The 20,540-nt window shown below is 39.1% G+C and overlaps 1 protein-coding gene across 1 annotated transcript in view; it reads right to left on the bottom strand.

Moving 5' to 3' along the window:
• PDE7B (phosphodiesterase 7B) overlaps positions 1-20,540 on the bottom strand; it is a 248,756-nt gene that overhangs the window by 152,173 nt on the left and 76,043 nt on the right. Inside the window, exon 2 of the mRNA XM_087817773.1 lies at positions 13,898-13,958. Coding sequence (XP_087673899.1) covers positions 13,898-13,958 — 61 coding nt within the window. The remainder of the gene's footprint in view (positions 1-13,897; positions 13,959-20,540) is intronic.

Raw genomic sequence — 20,540 nt, 5'->3', positions numbered from 1 at the left:
GAGGAGTTTTAATGAGGTTAGTTGTTAAAGGAGTGTGAGAAAAAAAATATTTAGAGGACATAAGGGTCTTCTTTGAGAGAACAAGCATATCTGAATGAACCTCACTTCATGACAAGGGGCAATGAGCATCCAGGGGTAAAAAAAAAGGTCTAACTGTATTGGGAATCACCCCAGCCCATCTTCTATAACTTTTTACATGTGATTCACAGACCAGCAAGAGCGGTATCATTTGGGGGCTTGTTAAATATTCAGAATCTCAGGCCCCAACTCAGACTTAATCAGAATTTACATTTAAACAAGATGGCCATGTGTTCATAAGCACATTGAGAAGCACAGTTCTCTAAGACTGGATTCCGCTGTCTGGTGTAATAAAAGAAGCAGCCCTTAGTGGCTCCTGATTGGACAAGAGATGTACACAGGATTCAAGTTGGGCCAATCAGATTCTGTCTCAGTATTTGTTAGTTGAGACAGAGAGAAGAAAAGGAGAGAAAGGGGGGGGGAGAGGGGGGAGAGAGAGAGAGAGAGACAGACAGACATGTGGACCTCAGAGTCAGAGAAAGCTTGTCTAAATTTCTCTGGAAGGAAAAACGAAGCAGTGTTCAGAGAAGCAGACACAGACTCTAGTTCCTATAACCAGTTCCTTCCCAGGTCTGGGCAAGTTTATTGAACCCAGGTTCTCCAAAGCAACCCTGGATCCTTATAAAAATCTCTCCCCACTGTGTGCTTAAGCCAGTTTGGCATTGTGTTTGATATTTAGGACCAAGAGTCCTAACAAAAATAGGTGGGATGAGTCTGAGATGGGTCTAGAAAGAGACGGCAGGTAAGGTGCAAAACATAATGACACGTTTGCCTGGTTTAGCTCAGAAAGGCACAAGTGAAAATATACTCATTATGTGTGAACATTCCACAGACCTTCTGAACTAATGAACCTTGGCATTGTTCCTAGTCATCTGAAATGCACTTTCATGCTAGTCTCGTGCAATCCCACTTCAAAATGGGAGCACATGGGAGATGGTCATCTGAGTTGGCTAGTGTTTTTTATCCTACTCACCACTTCCCCTTCTCTTCCCTCCTTTCTAACCCCATCTTATTTCACTGCTCCTATTCCTGCTCTGACCAGCTCTTAGTGATAAACTGGTCTCTGTCCCCACTTTGGCCCAATGAGAACTAAGTCTATCAGGTTAGAAGACCCTTCTACACCTTTCACTAGGGTCAGGGAGCTACTCTTCTATTACCTTTAAGCCCTCTTAGAATACACAGATTTCAGAGGATGGATTTTTCTTTCCCCATATGTGGACACACTAGTAGAGGTCTAATGCTAAGAAAAAAAAGATGCCTTTTGACAGAGTAATCCAGAGAAGTGTTTAAAAAATAAATCTCAGAGATCTCAAAAGAAGAATGAAAAGCTTTCTTGCATCTTCTTTGAGTTCTGTTGTTCTTGCTCCTTCCCTGCCCTGCTAACAAGAGTCCTATCACTGCAGTGCCTCCCCGGTGAAAGGTATGGAACAAAACTTCCAGAAGTGGTCATTGGGGAAACAGTGAAATTGGCTCCCGAGGGCCATTATGAGAGATGAGAGCCTACTGTGACGACTAGAGGACCCTCATAGCTCCCTCTGCTCCCTCTGCTCCCTCTTCTCCCTCAAGTGGCCCAGGAAAGCAAAAGTTAAACTGTGGAGACTACTAGTTGATGAATAAAGAGTAAAAGTTCAGAAGGAATTCATTTTAAGTTTAATCATTCTTGATAAAAGTCATTCTAAGGGATTATATAGTTCCCTGCCTTCTACTAGTATGCCAAACTCATTTTTAACGAGGTTGATTATCTAATATCTAATAAATGGGCTGTTTTTAGGGGTCTACTATAAATAGATTTCTCTGGTATCTTCTGTGGTCTGGATCCTGGAACACCACCATTTCTGGCTTCCCTCAGCCTTGCTTTTCTGTAAGGAATCTTCATATAAGAGTTCCCAAGGTTACCAAATCCTTCTTTCTGTTGTAATTCATTCCTTGTTATGTTTGAAGACATCCTTTGTAGCTCACTGTATAATCTCACTCCTGTGAGTAGGTCTAATTCAGGTCCATTTCTTAACCCTCTTGGTCTTGACCATGGTGTCCTATTTGGTAACCTCACTGGGAATTATATCAGTTCTCATGCTTTATTTGTTCTCTTTCTTCTCATAGCTCCAAATCTATAATTTTTAGTTTTGCATCTCATTTAAAATCTACCCTAAATCTCTTAAGCTGTGTTAGTTTGGAAGTCTTGCTGTTCCCTTGAACCCAATACATTGAATATAGAGACCTCTTCTTCACTCTTTTGACTCTCTTGTCTCAGAGAGACACTCACAATGATCCATAAGGCATGTGAACACTGTAAGGCTCTCCTTCCTGTAGACATTTAAACATGTACCCATTCTTGCCTGTGATGGTGTTACATTACACATGGCTCTTTCCAAAGATAGGTGGGAAGGGGCTCAATTTGAAAGTGCAAGCTTTTCTTTGAAGGACATACTTTTGACTTTCCCCAAAGCTCATACCCTTCTCTGTAGAAGGGAGATGCTACTTGTGTTGTCCCTCTGGGTGTGAGAGGGCAGAGAGGAAAAGCTGCCCAGGGGAGTGGGGTAGGAACATTTGGCACATCTCTTTCCTACTGAGGTTGCAAAATGATGGCCCAGTGAACTTGGCTGCATTGTATTTAAAAGAAAGGAAAATTACACTAGCTGCCAACATTTACAAAGCAGCTATTTACACAGATAACTGAATTTCCAGATTTTCTTGGAAAAGTCATGGAGCTGGCTACATGGAGCCTGCATCCCCTCATGGCAGGGGTGGCAGGAGCTGAACAGCAGCTGCCTGCTTTTTGTGGGGTACTTGCTGTCCAGGTGGCCTCAATGCCACCACTGTGTCTTGTATTGAACCCTGTCAGCTTCACTCTCACACATGATCCGCCTGGCTCCTGGGGGCACCTGAGTATGTGATCTCCGGGAGAATCCCTGGAAAGGTGCCTTTGAAGTTTTGCAAATTCATTCATAGAATCACCAGCACCATGTCTTAGAAACAACTAGAACTTGACATATGCTTATTGCATTGGTGTGCTTTTGAATCTTCGGATTAGAAAGGTTACACGAGGAGGACTCTAGCCTTGCATGACAACAGTGATTGTGTATCTGTAAAGATAGCTATAAACCTTGATTCAGTTCGAGAAGTGGCTGTCACATATTCCTGACATATTGAGAATACTCTTTCTGGGACTTAAGTGCCTGGTTATTTTATCAGGTATGCTGTTAAGGAGTGCCATGTGCTTCACAGTCACCCAGTGTGCAAAAGAGAGCCAGAGAGTTACGTCTACAGTGTGGACTGTTCCCGGTTTGTTCAGTATGAGCCATTTGGGGATAAATAGTCTACTTTCTTTGCTTTCATCTTAACCTGCTCCATATAATAACATTTCATCTATGAATGTAAATCACTAAAATTCTCAGCTGTAATTGCCTGGTAATCTCAGAGTCGGTGTCTCAGGGAACAGAGCAAACATCCATAAGATGAAAATAAGAAAAGCTTAGTATTTTGAAGATAAAAGGAATGAAATAAAATATATGTACATTTGGTTAAATTTGAATGAGAGGAAATTGGTAGCATTTAAATGTTGTAGGGTTTTTTGAGGATTAATGAAATAATGAATGGAAAGCACATAGCATAGTCTGGCAACAAAAGTGTCAAGTAAAAGTCAGCTATTAGTTATAGATAATCAGTTAATAGTGGATAGCAGGTGATTAGCTTTGCTCTAGGTATCTGCAAAGAACATATTTTGAACACTATATTACTAAGGTACTAGGATGACTTAGTCTTGTCCATTGATTAGGTCACTCTCTAGTTTTTAATTTTCTTAGTCTCAGCAGGACATGGAGACTGAATAGTCTTCCTGCTAGTGGGACCCAAACAGCCAGGACAGCATGGTGGTGCCTCAGTTTGGTAATTGTTTTCCACGAGGCAACTAAACTGGGCATCTACTAACACATGATTTATTACACAAAATAAAGGACAATATTAAATGGATTAAAATAAACCCCAAGACTTTTGGTGGGCAGGTGGAGGATTATTTTAAAAGTACTTTCTGCACGTTCCTCCCCCCATAGGCATTCCCATCCCACTTTAACTGTGCCAAGAACATACCGTCATCTCTCTAAATGGGTTTCCTTTCTACTTAGTCCACCACTAATGCTCGGGGAGACCATTTATTTCAATGAGCTGCAAAATTTGATGCAACAGCAGTAGGGGTTCTCTTTCAACAAACTGAGTACTGATTTATAGCATGGACACAGAACTTATTATTTTTAAAATAAAAATTCCTGCAAAAATTAATTCTCATCCAAACATTTCTGAGAAACATAATGTGATTTGCTTCGTTTGGTTTTGAGCAGTGGATTAACAAATAAACACAGTGACTTCAAAGATTCCCATCCTCTCCATATAACCTAAAGGAGATTCGATGATTTGTGATTTATGCTACCATAACCTTCTGTTGCTTCCCACTTTAAATAAAAATATGGTTATAATTAAAATCACATGAACTTGGCTTTTTTAGCTTTTACAGAATAGGATGGGATGGCTTGATGGCTGCAAGGAGAGACTCTCAAGCATTCCTCACAACGTCACAGCCCATGGTCCTTGAGTTGCGGACTGGAGGTATAATTATGGCATTCTAGCATATTTTCTAATAGGGTGGAAACAATAACAACAGTAGCAGCAACAACAAAATGACCACCACAGCTAACACTTACATAAAGTTTTGTACTTTGTGAGCTACTTTCACTTGTATTTTCATTTTACTGGACCTCACAGCAGCCTGGTGGGGTAGGTGCCATGGGTACTATTATTTCCATTTACTCTATCATCTGTCATCTATCTGTCTGTCTATCTATCTATCTATCTATCTATCTATCTATCTATCCATCCATCCATCCATCCATCCATCCATCCATCCATCCATCCATCATCCATCCATCCATCCATCCATCCATCTATCTACCTACTACCTACCTACCTACCTATCATCTATTCATCTGGGCTGTTTTATTTTATTTAATTTTTAAATTTTTATTTTTTATTACAGTTTACATTCAATATTATTTTGTGTTAGTTTCAGGTATGTAGCATAGTGGTTAGACAGTCATATACTTTACAGTGTTCCCCCTATTCCAGTACCCACCTGGCCCCATACAGAAAAAGATTTATTTCCATTTATGTTGAGGAAACTAAGGTTCAGAGAGTTGAAGGGGCTTGCTTTAATTGTGCAACTAATAAGTGTCAGAGTTAGGACTCACACCATGTCTTTTGAATTCTAATCCAGTGACCTTTTACTCTAACCCTCTAACTCAATAATGTCACTACTTTCAGGGGTCCAAAATAAAATTTTGATTTTTGACACCACCTGATCCTATATCAGGGTTTTTACACAGGCTCATGTGATGCTTTCTCGTCCTGGAATACTCCTTCCCAAGATCATTCGATGACTCCACTTTAACTTGGTTACTTTGTAAAGACCTTATCTCCAAATAAGATCACATTCTGAAATACTGAGGATTTGGATTTTAAAATATTAATTTTGAGGAGACACCTGCATCCTCAAAACCATGTCACTCTCTCCCCCTTATTCTCTTGTTCCCCATCTCAGTTGATGGTATCACCACTTATCCAGCTGCTTGGCCAACTATTCATGATTCTCTCTTTTCTTCTGTTTCCAACATCCAGTTCATCTGGAAGTTTCATCAGCCTTACCTTCAAAATATTACCTGGTTTCAAACTTCTCACTACCCCACCACAGTCTTACTAGTCCAAACCACTAATCTCCCGCTTGGACTCATGTCACTGTCCATGCCCACTGCCCATGTAGAATCCACTTTTCACACAGAAGCCAGTGCGAACTCTTTAAAATATGTTATATCATGCTGTTTCCTGTTCAAACACTGCCTTTAGAGTAAAATCTGAACTTGTTATCGTGGATTAAGAACCTGATATTTAAAATGTATTTAGGAGTCAGCAGTATCAGCATCACGTGGGAACTTGTTAGATATACAGATCTTGGGTCCCACTGCAGAGCTACTGAACCAAAGTCAGCATTTAACAATATCCCTCTGTGACTTGTGTGCGTTTTAAAATTTGAGAAGCACTTGCCGAGAGAACTCTATAAGATCTCCTCCCACCGTGTCTTTGAACTCCTCTCCTTCCACTCTTACTCTTGCTCGTCCCATTCCAGACACTGGCCGTTTTGCCACTCCCACAGCTTTGTGGCTCTCCCTCTGCCTGGAATGTCCCCTCAGAGGCTGCTCAACCTGAAAACACCACCTGGGGGGAGTGGGTGGGGAGAGAGCAATCAAAGAACATCTATGCTTATATGCATAACCTATGGTCAAAGACTGGTATGGGGAAGGCTGGGGGGGGGGGGGATGCGGGGTGGAGAGGATCAGTGGGGGAAAAGGGGACATCTGTAATACTTTCAACAATAAAGATAAATTTAAAAAATAAAAAATAAAAAATACCCCCCCTTCCACCATGTCACTTGTACCCACCTTATTCTGCTTGCTTTCTGCACAGTCTTTATCACTACCTGAAACTGTATATGTTTATCTAATTTTTATTTATCTCCACCAGTAACACATAAACTTCCTAAGATCGGAGAGCATATTCACTGCTATTTCCTCCTAGGCAGGGAAGAGAGGCAGACACATAGCAGATGCTCAATAAATGTTTGCCGAAACAACAGATGGCTGGGCTTTGGTACAAGATAGGTTATTTTTTTGTGCCGATTCAACTAATTATTCTCTCTAGTAAAATACTCCCAGGCTACTGTAGCTGACACCATGGCATTTTACTAATGCACTGCCTTTTGTAATTTCCCCGTTGGGTTGCCCTTCTTCCCGTCGCCCCATTTCCCTCTCCCAGCGGAGCGGCCGTGGGGCTCTTCCCCAGAGCGCAGACGTTAGGGAGGCGGGAGTGGGGCGGGCAGCTCCCACTAAGCTCTCCGGAGCAACAGAAAGCAGTGCAGGCTTGACAGTGATTTTATTGTATGGCAGTTACTCGCTAGAACCTCCGGACTTGAAGTTTCTGGAATCAAAGGCACATTTTAAACTGGCCAACCGTTAAGCTCCGCACAGGTGGCAGCAACATTGCAAACTCTGCTTACAAACTAGGAAACGTATCTCTTCATCTGCGAGGCCCTTTTGCTCTCTAGTGAACCAAGGAAGACTCTGAAATATGACTAAGTGCCAATGAGCTTTGATTAGTTCTTCATTAAAGAGAAGGTTCTATTCAAAGTATTCCTAGAAAAATACATACATACATATATAATGCATATAAAAAAACTATTTTAAATGGAGAGAATGAGTCATTTGTTTCAATATGAATTTAGATCTGCTTTGGTGTGGTCAAAAAACAGGCCTTTCTTCAAAAGCCACAGTATTCCTGACAAATCTCCTGAAGAGAACACTTCCTCAGGAGTCACTGGCTTTCTCTTTCTCAGAGGCCTTGGTTTGGGGATTTGCAGTCTCCACGGGCCAAGTGGCGTTGGCTCCCTTTTGGTTACCAGGTCTGTCCTTTCTCCCAGGACCCCTTGTCACCTCCTTTTAATCTTAGTCTTCATATTGCCACAAACTTCCCTGTAGTGTCAGTATGTGATTTAGCAAATGCAGATAAACCAAACAATTCAGTCTGATATAAAATTAAGCATCACTGAAATTTTTTTTTTTTTAAATATGGACATAGACCCTAGTAATTCAGGGGATTTATTCCAGGGATATTTTCTGTGCAAGACTTCTATTGGCACCCAATAAGAGTTAGGTTGTTACACTGGATCTCAGGTCACAGGTTTCAAGACTCCATCAAAGCATTACTGTAGCTTTTGAATGTTGAAATTTTAGGGATGGCAATTTTGTTCAATTAGTTGTGTTTCACTAAAGGTAAACTAAAGCAAAAGTTAGTTCATTCAGCTACCATGGTTTCCAGATGAAAAGTCTTTATTCACCTTACACTGGCCTAGATAATTGTTTTTATTCCCATGTACTTTACTTATACTGCCTTATTTTGTCTTCAAACTTATAAGCAATATAGTTAAAGTAGGAGTTAGTGAGGGGGTTCTTGGATACATCTAAAGGATGAAGTATTTGAGATGGCGAGAGATTGTGACATAGGTATTAGAGGAAGAGGCATGACTTGAAACCAGGCCTGTAGACTCTCAGTGGAATCTATTATGAAGTCTTCTGGTCCTATCAATGTTTTCACCAGGATTAGCATGAAACAACTCAGAGGGGATAATCAGGTCCCAGGCTGGTGTGTCTGTGAATATCCGTAAACTTTTAAGAAAGAGAGTTGCTATTGTAGGGAAGGGACCAGTCATGCCCCATTCTCTGCTACCACAGCTTTTGGAATGTACAGCTGAAGGGGCTGACTGCATAATGCTAGAAATGGGAACATTGAGGGATGGGTTATCACTAATTTTTTTCTATCTCTACCATCAAGCACTAGTTCTAGGATTACAGTAGATGCTCCAAATCGTTGGCTAAACGGAATGGACAATTATATATTGTGGCTTGGGACCCTTCCACCGAGTTACCTTACAAATTCTATAGAGATTTGTCTGATGAAATTATCACACATTTTTTCTTTTGAAATAAAATTAAGAATAGGAGAAGAGAAATGTCTCATTTTCTGAGTAAGTCAAAGAAAGGGCATTTAGATCAGTCCATATCTCTCACACAAAATGAGTTTCAGAGAGGCCAAACCTCAAGTCTCAGAACTACTGCACCTCGGGTCCTCAGGGCCCCACGTTGCAACTGCAAAGGGAGCTATTCTAGTCTAGGTCAATGGCACGGTGGGCGTTGTGGGTGCACATCCTTCCAAGAATCCAGTGTCCCTGCTCTTTGCCATAATGAGACTCTCTGGTCCCACTTAATTCAGTTAAGATTTGCAAATACTTATTTTTAAAGATAATAGAAAAAGGAGAAGTTTTCTTTCTTTGGTTTTTAGTGAAACTAGTAGGTCATTTACTATGATTCTAAGCTACTATTTCGGAAAGGAAGGAGTCTAAGAGGAAAACAGAAATAGAGATAGGCCCCTCCATTAAAAAAAAAAAAGGGCCACTCTAAACACAAATCAAGTAAAGAAAGAACTCCCTAAGGAGGGCAAGTTTTCTAGAGATAAGTTTGCCGATCACCTTTCCTTGCTAAATCCCAAGCATTTTAAAATTATACTTCCTCTGGGTGAACTTTTTAAGTTAGATGAACATTAACCATATAATTTATATGGAACATATATAACAAATGGAACTAAGTCTGTTTCTTGTTATTTCCCTGAATACATCCCTTCAGTGCTCATTTCAGAACAATGGCAGATACCAAAGCCGTACCACAAACACTTTTTTCCTTATTTTGTTAATTTTTAATATGTACATACTAAAAAATTTCCATTTTCATCTCCAGCAGAATAAACCCAGACCCACAATGGCTCATGTGCTCTGGCTCCCAGGACCTCGCAGTCCCGGGTCTCATTCCGGGACCTGGGGCACGTGTGCCCCTCTCCTCCTTGTGTTCTCCAGGCTCCCTCTGCTCCAGGTCTTTGGAAAGTGCTGAGCTTTCTACCCAGGGTACTCTGTGCTCACTTCCCAGGGAGGGCTTTGGCTGTTCTAGTTAAACTCCGCATCACCACGTCTGGCCCTGCCATCATTCCTTTACCTCTCATAGGCACCCTGCCTTATTTCTTCCACAGAAGAGTTTCTTTTATTGTAGCCTTAAAAATAATGTATATGAGTTATATTGTTTACTGCCCATTTCCCCGCCCTCATGAATGATTAGAATCTAAGCTCCACCAGGGCAGGAATTTTGTCTGTTTTGTTCACTGGTGTTTTTCTGGTGCCTAGAAGAGTGTATACAGTTGGGAGTTACTCAATAGCCATTTTTGTTGGACAAATCAGCAATATTAAATAATGCAGCTATAGAATATTATATGATATGAGCTCTGGATTAAGCAGGCTCAGGCTATGAGCATATAAAACAATATTTCTCCCCTTAAATTAATTTATAATTGTAGATTGGACATCTTAGTAGAGCACTACCATCCAACTGCTCTTTGCAATGACAACGGTAATGGTTGTAATTTAAAAGCTAGATATTTTAGGGAAGCCACTGAATTTCCTTCCAGCGGATGGTTTACTTTAAAAATGGACCCAGAAAAAACATTTTTATTTGAAAAACAGATGGATTGCTAAAAGGGTCACAACACATTTTAATTTTCCTGTGAGAAAACAATAAACTAGATGATAGAGCCTGAACAAAGACTCGCCTGTCTCTCAGTTCTCAGAAAAGTTCTACTGCAGGGCCCTGTCCCTGAACAACCTTTCAGAACTTCTCCGCAACGCACGGGACCACAACTGTACGCTGCTTTCAGCTTTTCCCTCGGTTCTTTTTATCTCCCTTTCTTTGGTTTGTTTCGTTACCAGCAGGTCTTTTCTTATTTTTAAACAAATCGACTTAATTTTTTTTTCCAGAGCAGCGTTAGGTTCACAGCAAAATTGAGCAGAATGTACAGAGATTTCCTGTACACCCCCTGCCCTGACACAGGCACAACTCCCTTACTATCAACACCCCCGAGAGCGGTCCATTTGTTGCAATCGATGCACTTGCGCTGACGCATCATCACCCAGGTGAAAGTGTATATTAGGATTTGCTTATGGTGTCGCATGTTCTATGAGTCTGAACAAATTTATAATGACATATAGTCACCATTATAGTATCATGCAGAGTAGTGTGACTGCCCCAAGGTCCTTTCTTTTTTATGTTTATTTTTCTACTATAAAAGTAATATGTGCTGATGATTAGAAAGCTATCAGATGTGGAAAAAATATTATGAATTAAATAAGGTTAACTTTTTCCTATCACTAAAAATTATATATTTACATACACATATATACAAACTTACAAATTTGCAAAAAAAGTACATGTGTAGTTCTTTATATAGCTTTACATCAGCAGTATCTCCCTGTATCTGAGACAGACTTTAGGACGTACTGAGCCATTAAACATGTCTCCTGTTTGTTCTCTGAATAGTGCAAGAAAACTAACTGGTTGTGCAAAATAACTGTATACATGCCTCATTCTCTTGACAAAAACTCCATGCTTTTAGGTTTTGGCTAAGAAGAAAGGAACAAAATGAAGATCTTGAATTTGGAAATGTGCAATTGCTGGGTGTGTGCATGTTCATGTATGCTTGTGGGGGTGTATATGTGTCTTTGGGTGCACCCGTGTGTGTTACGTGCTACAATTCTGAGAACCTAAGGAAGTCCACAGTGTTTTGTTTTATATTGTTTTGTAGCACTTGTGCAATGAGCCCTCAGCCATCCCTGATGCAATAGACTCTTAGCATGTTTGTTCTGGAAGGCTTCCATTTGCCACAGAACCACAAACCTCAGTTACTTGACTTTCATATTATTTGGCAACTTCTGTGCTATTTCATGGGCTGTTTGTCAATGGGTGGCACTTTTATCTATGACACAAGGCACAGGATTGCTGGGATTATGTGCACTCTGCAAAGGGAATGTCCAGTCTCAGAATGGACATTTGTTTGGAAGGTGATTTTGTGACCAGAAATTCAACAACAGCCACAACTCATTTCCAACATGTAGCAACCAGAGTAGTGATTACCCCAAAGTGCAGTTCATGCTCCAAACGCCTGTCCAATTATGTCTAGTTCACTGCTGGGATAAGTTACCCAAGTTTTGGCATGGGTCCGGTGTAAGTTTTAGTAATGCAAAGAAACAATAAGAAACAATCTTTGTGTCCTCAGAAATCAGAAAACAACTTAAAATCTGTCTTATTATGAAACTAGTAATTACTCTTTGTTGAACACTTGGAAAATAGAGAGAGACAAAAAGAAAGAAATATAAATTGTACATGATCCCACCATCTGAAAAGCCTTCCTGAGTACTGGGAAATTACAATCTTCTCCCTAGACTAGATTCTGATATTGACTAATGGTGACGTCCCTATCTCCACCTGGACATTCCCAACACTGAAAGAAACAGATAAAAAGGCAAATGGAAGTACCTTGCTGCTTCATTCCTAGAGCAAGTGTGAATAAAATTCATGAAAGCAACACATGAGGCTTCAAGTTGCTATCCTTGTGCCATGTGATTTCATAGTAAGGGACTAGACTATTGATTTTTCAGAATTAGATGCCTTAACTATACTGTTCATATTATAAATTCATACATATAACTTCCATTCTGTAAAAATTTGTTAATTGTATATTTTGTAGTAAAAGAAAAAATGGAAATTAATGATCTCAACAGTAAAGAGCTTTTATTATGAATCAATGTTTTGTTTATAGTTCCACTGTGGGTGGGGAAGCACTTATTGGATCATTTATAGGACATATATTTCCAAGTGTTCAACAAAGAATAACTATTAATTTGGTTTATGCAAGAAACTCCATCAACTCATTAGTGTTCATTGATAATCAACAAATAAAATATACCTGTTTTATTACTGACATTATCAACCTAACGACTTATTTACATAAATAATAATCATGATCTTCATTAGAGACTATTACACAAAATGCTGTTTGTATTGAGTTAAATGATGAAGTATGTATTCTAACTTTTACTCAAAGATGATTATAGTGTTAAATAATTTATGGGACTTTAATGCATAGCTGGTGAGAGGGTAAACTGGTATAGCCACTTTGAAAAATGATTTGACAGAGTCAGTTGACTGTGAATATATATGTATACCCTATGACTCATCAATTACAATTCTAGGTAAATACTCAAGAGGGAATGTGTAATTTTGTGCACAAAAAGATATGTACAAGAATGTTCCTAGCAGTACCCTTTGATTATTTATTACCTGATTATTTTACATTATAAGTGACCAAGGCCTTCCCCTGCCTCTATTTATCTTGCTGTCTGCTTTTGAGTCATTTCAGCGATATGACTCAACACAGGGCTGCCAACATATGAGGTGGCCAGCGAAATGGAAGAAGCAAAAATGAATCATTTTGTCCTTTGTTCATGAGTATCGTTCAAGGTTGGAATGGATGAGGGTAGGTTTTGGTGAAAGTTAGATTCAAAGATTATTTCTATTTATCCAAGCCACTATTTTGCTCTATTACTATAACTAATTGAAAATTCATTGGACATAGTCTAGTGGCTTAAATAAGATCTAAACACTAGACCTAAAATTTTACAGTTTAGAAGCTTTCATATCTTGATCTGGACCGTTTCTCACTTTGAGGTTAAGTATATCACTTATATTCTCTATAGTTTTCTAATCTATATAATGAGGAAGCTAATATAAACTTCATTTCTTAGGAGAATAGTGTAACTTAAAGAGTTTGTGAAAGGCACTGGTGATATATCGTCCCATAAGTACAAATAATTATTCATTACAATGCTGCAATTTCATTACAAATTCAGTGTGGGTAATTGTTGTGCTGGCTTCAGATTAGTTCAAATATACATTTCTCCCAGGCACTGTGAGGGCTTTGTGCTGTGATGTAAATTCTTAATAGTTTCCTTACAAAACTTATCATCTCTAGTTTAAGGATTACAGTGTGATTCTTTTTGCTTTCTCATCACAGTCTCCTGAATGAAAAGCACCCAGTTCTATGCTATGCTGATGATCCAAGAAAAAATCTGAAAGACTCAGAAGCACGGTTCATGACTTACTGACAGTTATTAAAATCAAAACCTTTTGCTCATCAAGTGTTCCAAATGTGTTCAAGACGTCTTTAAACCCATAAAAAGCCTATAAGCCTCTGCGATATGGAACAAGGGACAGTCAAGAAGGCAACAGAACAACAATACGTCACATGACATCAACATGCTTAATATATCTAAAAGGAAAATCCTTCTTACCTAGCATGCAAACACATTTGACATTCTGATCAGGGTTTTCAAACAAGAGTTCACCACACCTCTGAAAGACAAAAGAAAAGAGCTACATTATTTTCAGATTTCATACCAGGACTTTCAAGTCAACATGTCCGTGCACCCTGACATTGCCATGACATTATTCTACCCCTTATGTTCTCCTGGGCTACTGAGTCTAGGAACTTATGTCGTGAGCAGAGACTTCCCTGGCAGTAAAATGTTTGAGAGGTAAGTTGGGATCGATTTTTCCTGACTGCTTCATGCGCCTGCCTAGGAGTGATTCTGTGTGTTCCTCTGAGGAGTGATGGCCACAGTGGAAGATATGCAATCTATTAGACCTAATGATATGAGATTAATCCTCAAAATTGGTACTTATACAGCACCAAAGTTATTCTAAACTCCCCACTCTGAAATCAAGCACAGACATTATCAAGCACAAAGTCAGTAGCCTATACTTAACACTCTGAACTTGGGAGGAAAAACAAATGAGAAAATGATGAAAAAGTGGCACTTATTCATAAGTGCTTCTTCTAAACCCAGAGACTTAAGAAAATAACAACTTTCTTGTCTATGTCTTAGTTTTAACTTGCTAGTTAAAGGTTTTTGTATAAGGCAAACTCCAAAGACACATCAGTTATTTAATACTAGACCACATTTATGTATATGATTGACAAATAGTTAGTACTTAAATATATTTTAAAAATCCTCCAAATAAATAAGAAAATAACAAATAGAGAAATGGATAAAGGACACGAACAAGCAATTCATGGAAGAGGAGATCTGAATGGTCACTAAACAAAGAATGTATTCAATCAGTCATAGTAATAATTAGGAACCAGCAAATTAAAGGTGAAATGAGGCCTATTTTGAACTCTCTGGTGTGGCAAAACTTAGAAATGTGGAGATAACAAGTGTTATCAAAAATGTACAGTAATGAATACTTTTACACTTTGTGGGTTAGAATATAAAATGATAGAACCATTTTGGAGAAAAATTGGCAAAATTTTATTTGATTCTACTTCTTAATTACTAGATTTCAACCTAAGTAGAAATGTGCGTACCCTATAACATAGCAAGTCATCTTCTAAACTGATAACCAGAAAAAATTTCACATATAACTTTAATGTCCAGCTACAAAATAAATAAATAACATATTATTTAAACCTTAGAATACTACATGGTGTTTAAAATAACTGAATTAGGACTACATATACTATAAAAACATACACATAATTGGCATACATAAATATTCAAATTATAGAATGTTCAAGTCTTATAAAATATATGTTACAATCATATAAGATATGTACACTTTTCAAATCATATAATACATATCTAGTGTTTAAATAATATAAAAATAAAAGGTTAAGCAAAAAGCTATCTTCATTTTTTATTGAAAATATCTAAAAACAGTAATATTGTTTATGTACACATTAATTTACAGAAAAAACATAAAAACAGGCAATGAGTAGTGAACATCAAATCAGGGAGAGGGAAATATACGGAGCAATGAATGCTGAAGAGCATTCAGGGGTTATCAACTTTTTCTATGGCGTAGTTTCCCTTATCCCTGGGGATGCGTTTCAAGAGCCCCACTGGATATACTTGAAACCATAGATAGCACTGAACCCAATATATACTATATACTATGTTTTTTCTACACATATTTACCGATGATAAAGTTTAATTTATAAATTAGGCACAGTAAGAGATTAACAATAACGAAAAAATAGAACAATTACAACAATATACTGTAATACAAGTTATATGAATGTGGTTTCTCTCTTTCTCCATCTCAGCAAACTAGCATGAATTTCATTCTTATGGTACATCTTAGCAACCTCAGCATACAATTTTTTTTCTTTAAGTAGAAAAATCTCATCTTTGTTCTTAAAGGAAGCATTTTACGACTCCTTTTTGGCATATCCGAATTGCCACAGCATCATTGCTCTGGTGATTTGGAGCCATTATTAAGTAAAATAAAGGTGACCTGAACACAAGCACTGAGATAGCACGACAGCCATTTAATCATCAGGATGGCTACTAAGTGACTAACTGGCGGGAGCATATAAAGCATGGACATGTTGGACAACAGGATGATTCACATCCCTGGTGAGAGGGCACGAAATTTTATCATGCTTACTCAGAATGGCAGGCAATTTAAAACTTATGAATTGTTTATTTCTAGAATTTTCCATCTAATATTTTCAAACCATGGTTGACAGTGGGTAACTGAAACCACAGAAAGCAAAATTGCAGATGGGTGGGGTGGGGGGAGAACTACTGGAATGGTTTGTTCCTTAAATTATTCTTTAAACTGTTTTCTATGTTTGAAATATTTCTTAATAGGAAAGAACTGCCCGCATGTGCAACACTCCCAATATAAAATGGCCCTTTGCATACTGCTTCTTGGCACCCATCTTCCCTGGGCTTGCAGAGGCCCCTTAGTACCAGGCTGAACTTGTCCTTACTACAGATTTTTTAGGAAGACTGAGGACATGCTACTTTGTCCATTTTCCTCTTTCTTTCATTGTTCACAACTTGTTCACCCCCATTAATCTTTACTGTAGTATTTTCCATCTTAGGTTGGAAACTTATGCTCAGGGCAGACTTGTTACATGCAGATTTTTGAATGGGCGGGGCATCAGCACCCCAACCCCCACTTGGTCAAGGGTCAGCTGCATCTACATTTCATATAAGACAAAGAAACTTCTGGAGAAAACAGTTCCTGGATGTGAGAATTCACGTTCTTCATCCATAACTAAGAAATCCTCTGGCACAACGAGGGGCAGGTTGAGAGGGGAACGAATAACTCAATTACATTCAAATCAACCATTTTCTGGAATGGTCTACATTGTGCACAAAGAGATGGGCAACTGGCTCTGGGCCATGAAAAGGGAGCAAGCAAACTGCTTGGGTGAGTCAAGAGAATGGCCTGCAGAAGAGGGAGACAGGGTGAGCCTGAAGGTTGCAAGAGGGTATTAGATACCAAACAAAGAGTATTGTGAACTCTTTCCTGGTTACTCTGCTCACCTAAATATCAAGTGACACTACCATGCCACTTAATCTCTTCATGCTACATTTCTTTGTATGTAACCTGGGATGCTAAGATATGCCACAAAGTGATATCAGAAAGCAAGTGTGAGGATTAATGACCCTGGAGTCTGATCCGACTGTTGGTTCCTGTTTTGTCTGTGTTTTGGCAGAGATTAAATGTTTTTAAATTGCTAACATCCACTTCCTGCATTGCCTGCTGAAAGAGTTAATAACTATTTTTAAATGAAAGATCAGAGATTTCGAAAATGTTTTCAACTTCTTGGCAAAACAAAGTGTTAGCTAGCAAGTTCTATCAAGTCATGTTCTGGGCCCTATAAAGAAATAACTCTGGAGTGGTCCCTTCCCCCTTGTTAGTGACAAAGCCCACACATGTGCTAGGACTGAAGAGCTTTCATTCTTTTAGTTGCAGGGACTTGCTGTGAAAGATGGGTGGAGGTTGCATAACTTCTCACTGTTATCCAAAGCCCAAGGGCAGCCTTACGTATGTCCCTCAAGAGGCAAATGGGTGCGAGCTGGGGTGCATGGGGGTCTTGCTTGCTTCCCTGGACGCAAAACCAGGAGGAGTTTCTGAGACTCCCTTGAAACATGAATTCCTTAACAGTCATGGCCTGCCAGGATTCACTGACCACACAAACTAATGAGTGCACAGCAAGGGCAGGCACACTGGCCTTTCTGAATGCCCTGAGGCAGCCCTCTTGCTTGACTTCATTTCTCTGGCTGCCTGGGAAATGCCTGAGGCATTTCTGACTAGTTCTTTAATTGCCCTGCTTTGTAAAGTTACCTGATAATGGTAATAGTTTTAAAGCAATGCCCACAGGGGAATGTGATTGTTCTCATGACTTGGGAAAAAAACACATTCTTTTCAGTGTTTTTTTGCCATTGATACTAGTATTTAAGGGGCTTTATCTGACAGGTGTCTGCTTGCTGTGCAACCAAGGGTGATGACCCAGTTTAGGAGATTAATTGGGTTAAGCCATTGGGTCCAAGTCTCAGAAAAACTGCAGGATCTGCTATAGAGGAAGGTCTCATGCCATGTGAGTTCTCGGGTGCTGCAGCCTTTCTCTCTTGCTGCTCTGCCTGGTCATGGCAGACTCCCTGTCCCAGCACCCTGTTGTGACGACCCTGACTTTGATCTGGTTCTGATCACCAGGCTTCTACCTAATCCTCAGATTCTCATCTCTCCAGAGGATCGCCATCTTTGTTTTGTCTTCTGTGCCTGAAATATGGAGACCAACTCTCCTTGTTTATGTCCATTTCTCTCATCCAACACTGCCCCCCAAATAGTAGGGCATAGTTTTCAAAATACCCATCCAAGAGGTTGGAGCCCTGCCAGGGACAGATCCTCCCGGATCATGCTCTCCTTGCATAGCACACAGGATATGCTGCACATGGACTCAGGTGTATAATGCTTATCGCCCTCTCGGGCCATAAAGAAGCAAACCACTTTCATTGTTGGTGTTGCTAACATGCCTCATTATTGCAACTCTGGTGCTTTATACATACAAAGCCCGTAATACACACTTGTGGACTAGTTAACATATATTTAGCCTATACTATGGGCTAAGCCCTGTTCTAAGTGCCGTACATCTACCATCTCATACTGTCGTTAGTCTCTTTTAAGAGAGTAGGAAATTGAGGCGTAGAGAGCACCACACACTATAGAATACTTCCCTCCAGTGAGTGAGAGAATGAAGACTGACTGCTTGCCTGACGCTTGACCACTATAAGTAGATCCCAAATACTGGCTGCCTTTGACTTCCTCATTGCCTTGGCCAAGGAGACTGTGTTTATTTGCATCCCTTCCTCTCATTCATTAGCCAGTAGCTGTTTGCATGAATTGTCACCTATTAGAGTGTAGGCTCTGGATTAGGCTGATCCAAATTCAAATCCTGATGCTGCCTCCACTTACCTATTGTACTCATGGACAACTTAATTAAGTTCTGCAAAACTTGCTTTTTCACTTGTAAAATGAGGTAATGTTATTTGCATCACAATAGCATGCAAGATTAGTTTTTAATCTATTAAGGACAAGAATGTACTGATTTAAATGACGAGATAAGATTGCAACACAAAAATACAAATTAATAAATCTAACTCATTTGTTAAAATTCTATTTTAATTTTCATACTAGTATTTAGAGTTAAAAATGAAGAAATACTCTAATTTTAAAAGTCAGACTATTTCACAGCTGGTAGCTAATTCTCATTTATTAAGATTTTTCTATATTAAATCTAAAATTCGCCTTTTAGTCAAGAACAAGTACCACATCTATTTTATTTTGAATTTAAAATATTTAATTTCCATGAACTAAATCATTTGTTACAGCAAAAGTGCAATAAGATACATTTCTCTCAAATGAACTGTATTTTTTCATTACTTTCATCACAAAATAGCTGTGAAAAATTGATATTAGGTGTAATTTTTAAAATCACACTATTCAGCAAACCTCTTTTTGTTAAGGAAAAATATCTTAAATGACAATAATATTCAAATATTAATAAAAATACCTGAAAGCAGTACTTCTGGCTTTCTTAAACCAGTTAATGTTTTTCTGCTTCAAAAAAACTTTCATAGTCTTTATTTTTATGAATATTTGCTACCACCCACATGTACTGGTCTCTCAGCAGGCCTCCAGTAGCTAATCTTTTTAGGGCAGGTGTCTTGATATCTTTGGATGGGAGGAAACATTAGCAAACAAAACCCAAAACAGAAATCCTTGTTCCTTAGAGGTTTCCCCCATGTCAGCTAAGGCAACAACTGTTTTTCTGCAAGTAGTTAATGTCAAATGTTATCAGCAAATAATTAATAGACTGTGATTCTTTAGTTATTTCCTTCCCATCCTTATAGCTTTCTTTCAAAGCAGAAAGAAATTTAATACATGGAATTAGATGCTCATAAAATCATTGGAGGAGTAGGCTAAAGGAGGGGCCTCTCAGAAAAAATGCAAAACTGGCTTATGAGGGAAGCTGTGGTGGGCCACAATTGGGAAAGTGGAGAAGCAGGAGGCATCACTGAAGTTGTTGGCTTCAAGGACACACCACCATGGCAGTGATCCAAGGATTAGAAAGCTATTGGCACAGTTGCCTCTTGAAACCCATGTTGCCAGTGACTAAATGTTGGATGCTACTGCAAAAATGCAGAAAACTCCAACACCTCTATGACTGCGCTTAATAGATCATTAAAGCAAATCAAAACAAAAAGAGCCTTGGCCATATAGGCTCATTTTGGAAAAAAACTGACTTTGCTAAGTTGAAGAAGTGTTAACTACGGCCACTATTTGGGGGAAAGTGAAGTACATCTCATCTGTGCCAGGAGTAACAAGGACAACCTGGAGTGGGCCGGGCTTCAGTACACCAACCCCTTCACTCCATCTCTAGGTACTTAAATTCAGCAAGTTTGCCATACAAGAATTTTTCTAGTGAGGTCTTTAGCAAACAAGGCAAATGCTTGTGTGGTAATGCATCTGTTTTATTTAAGCACCCCTGAACCCCTAAGCATCTAACATGACTACTAATGCATAATGGGCACTCCCAATGTTAATGAAATGAATGAATAAATAATTCTTTACTGC

This window comes from Miniopterus natalensis, chromosome 5 (genome assembly GCF_054644295.1).
Source record: "Miniopterus natalensis isolate mMinNat1 chromosome 5, mMinNat1.hap1, whole genome shotgun sequence".
NCBI lineage: Eukaryota > Metazoa > Chordata > Mammalia > Chiroptera > Miniopteridae > Miniopterus > Miniopterus natalensis.
This window is presented reverse-complemented; position numbering and strand designations above follow the sequence as displayed.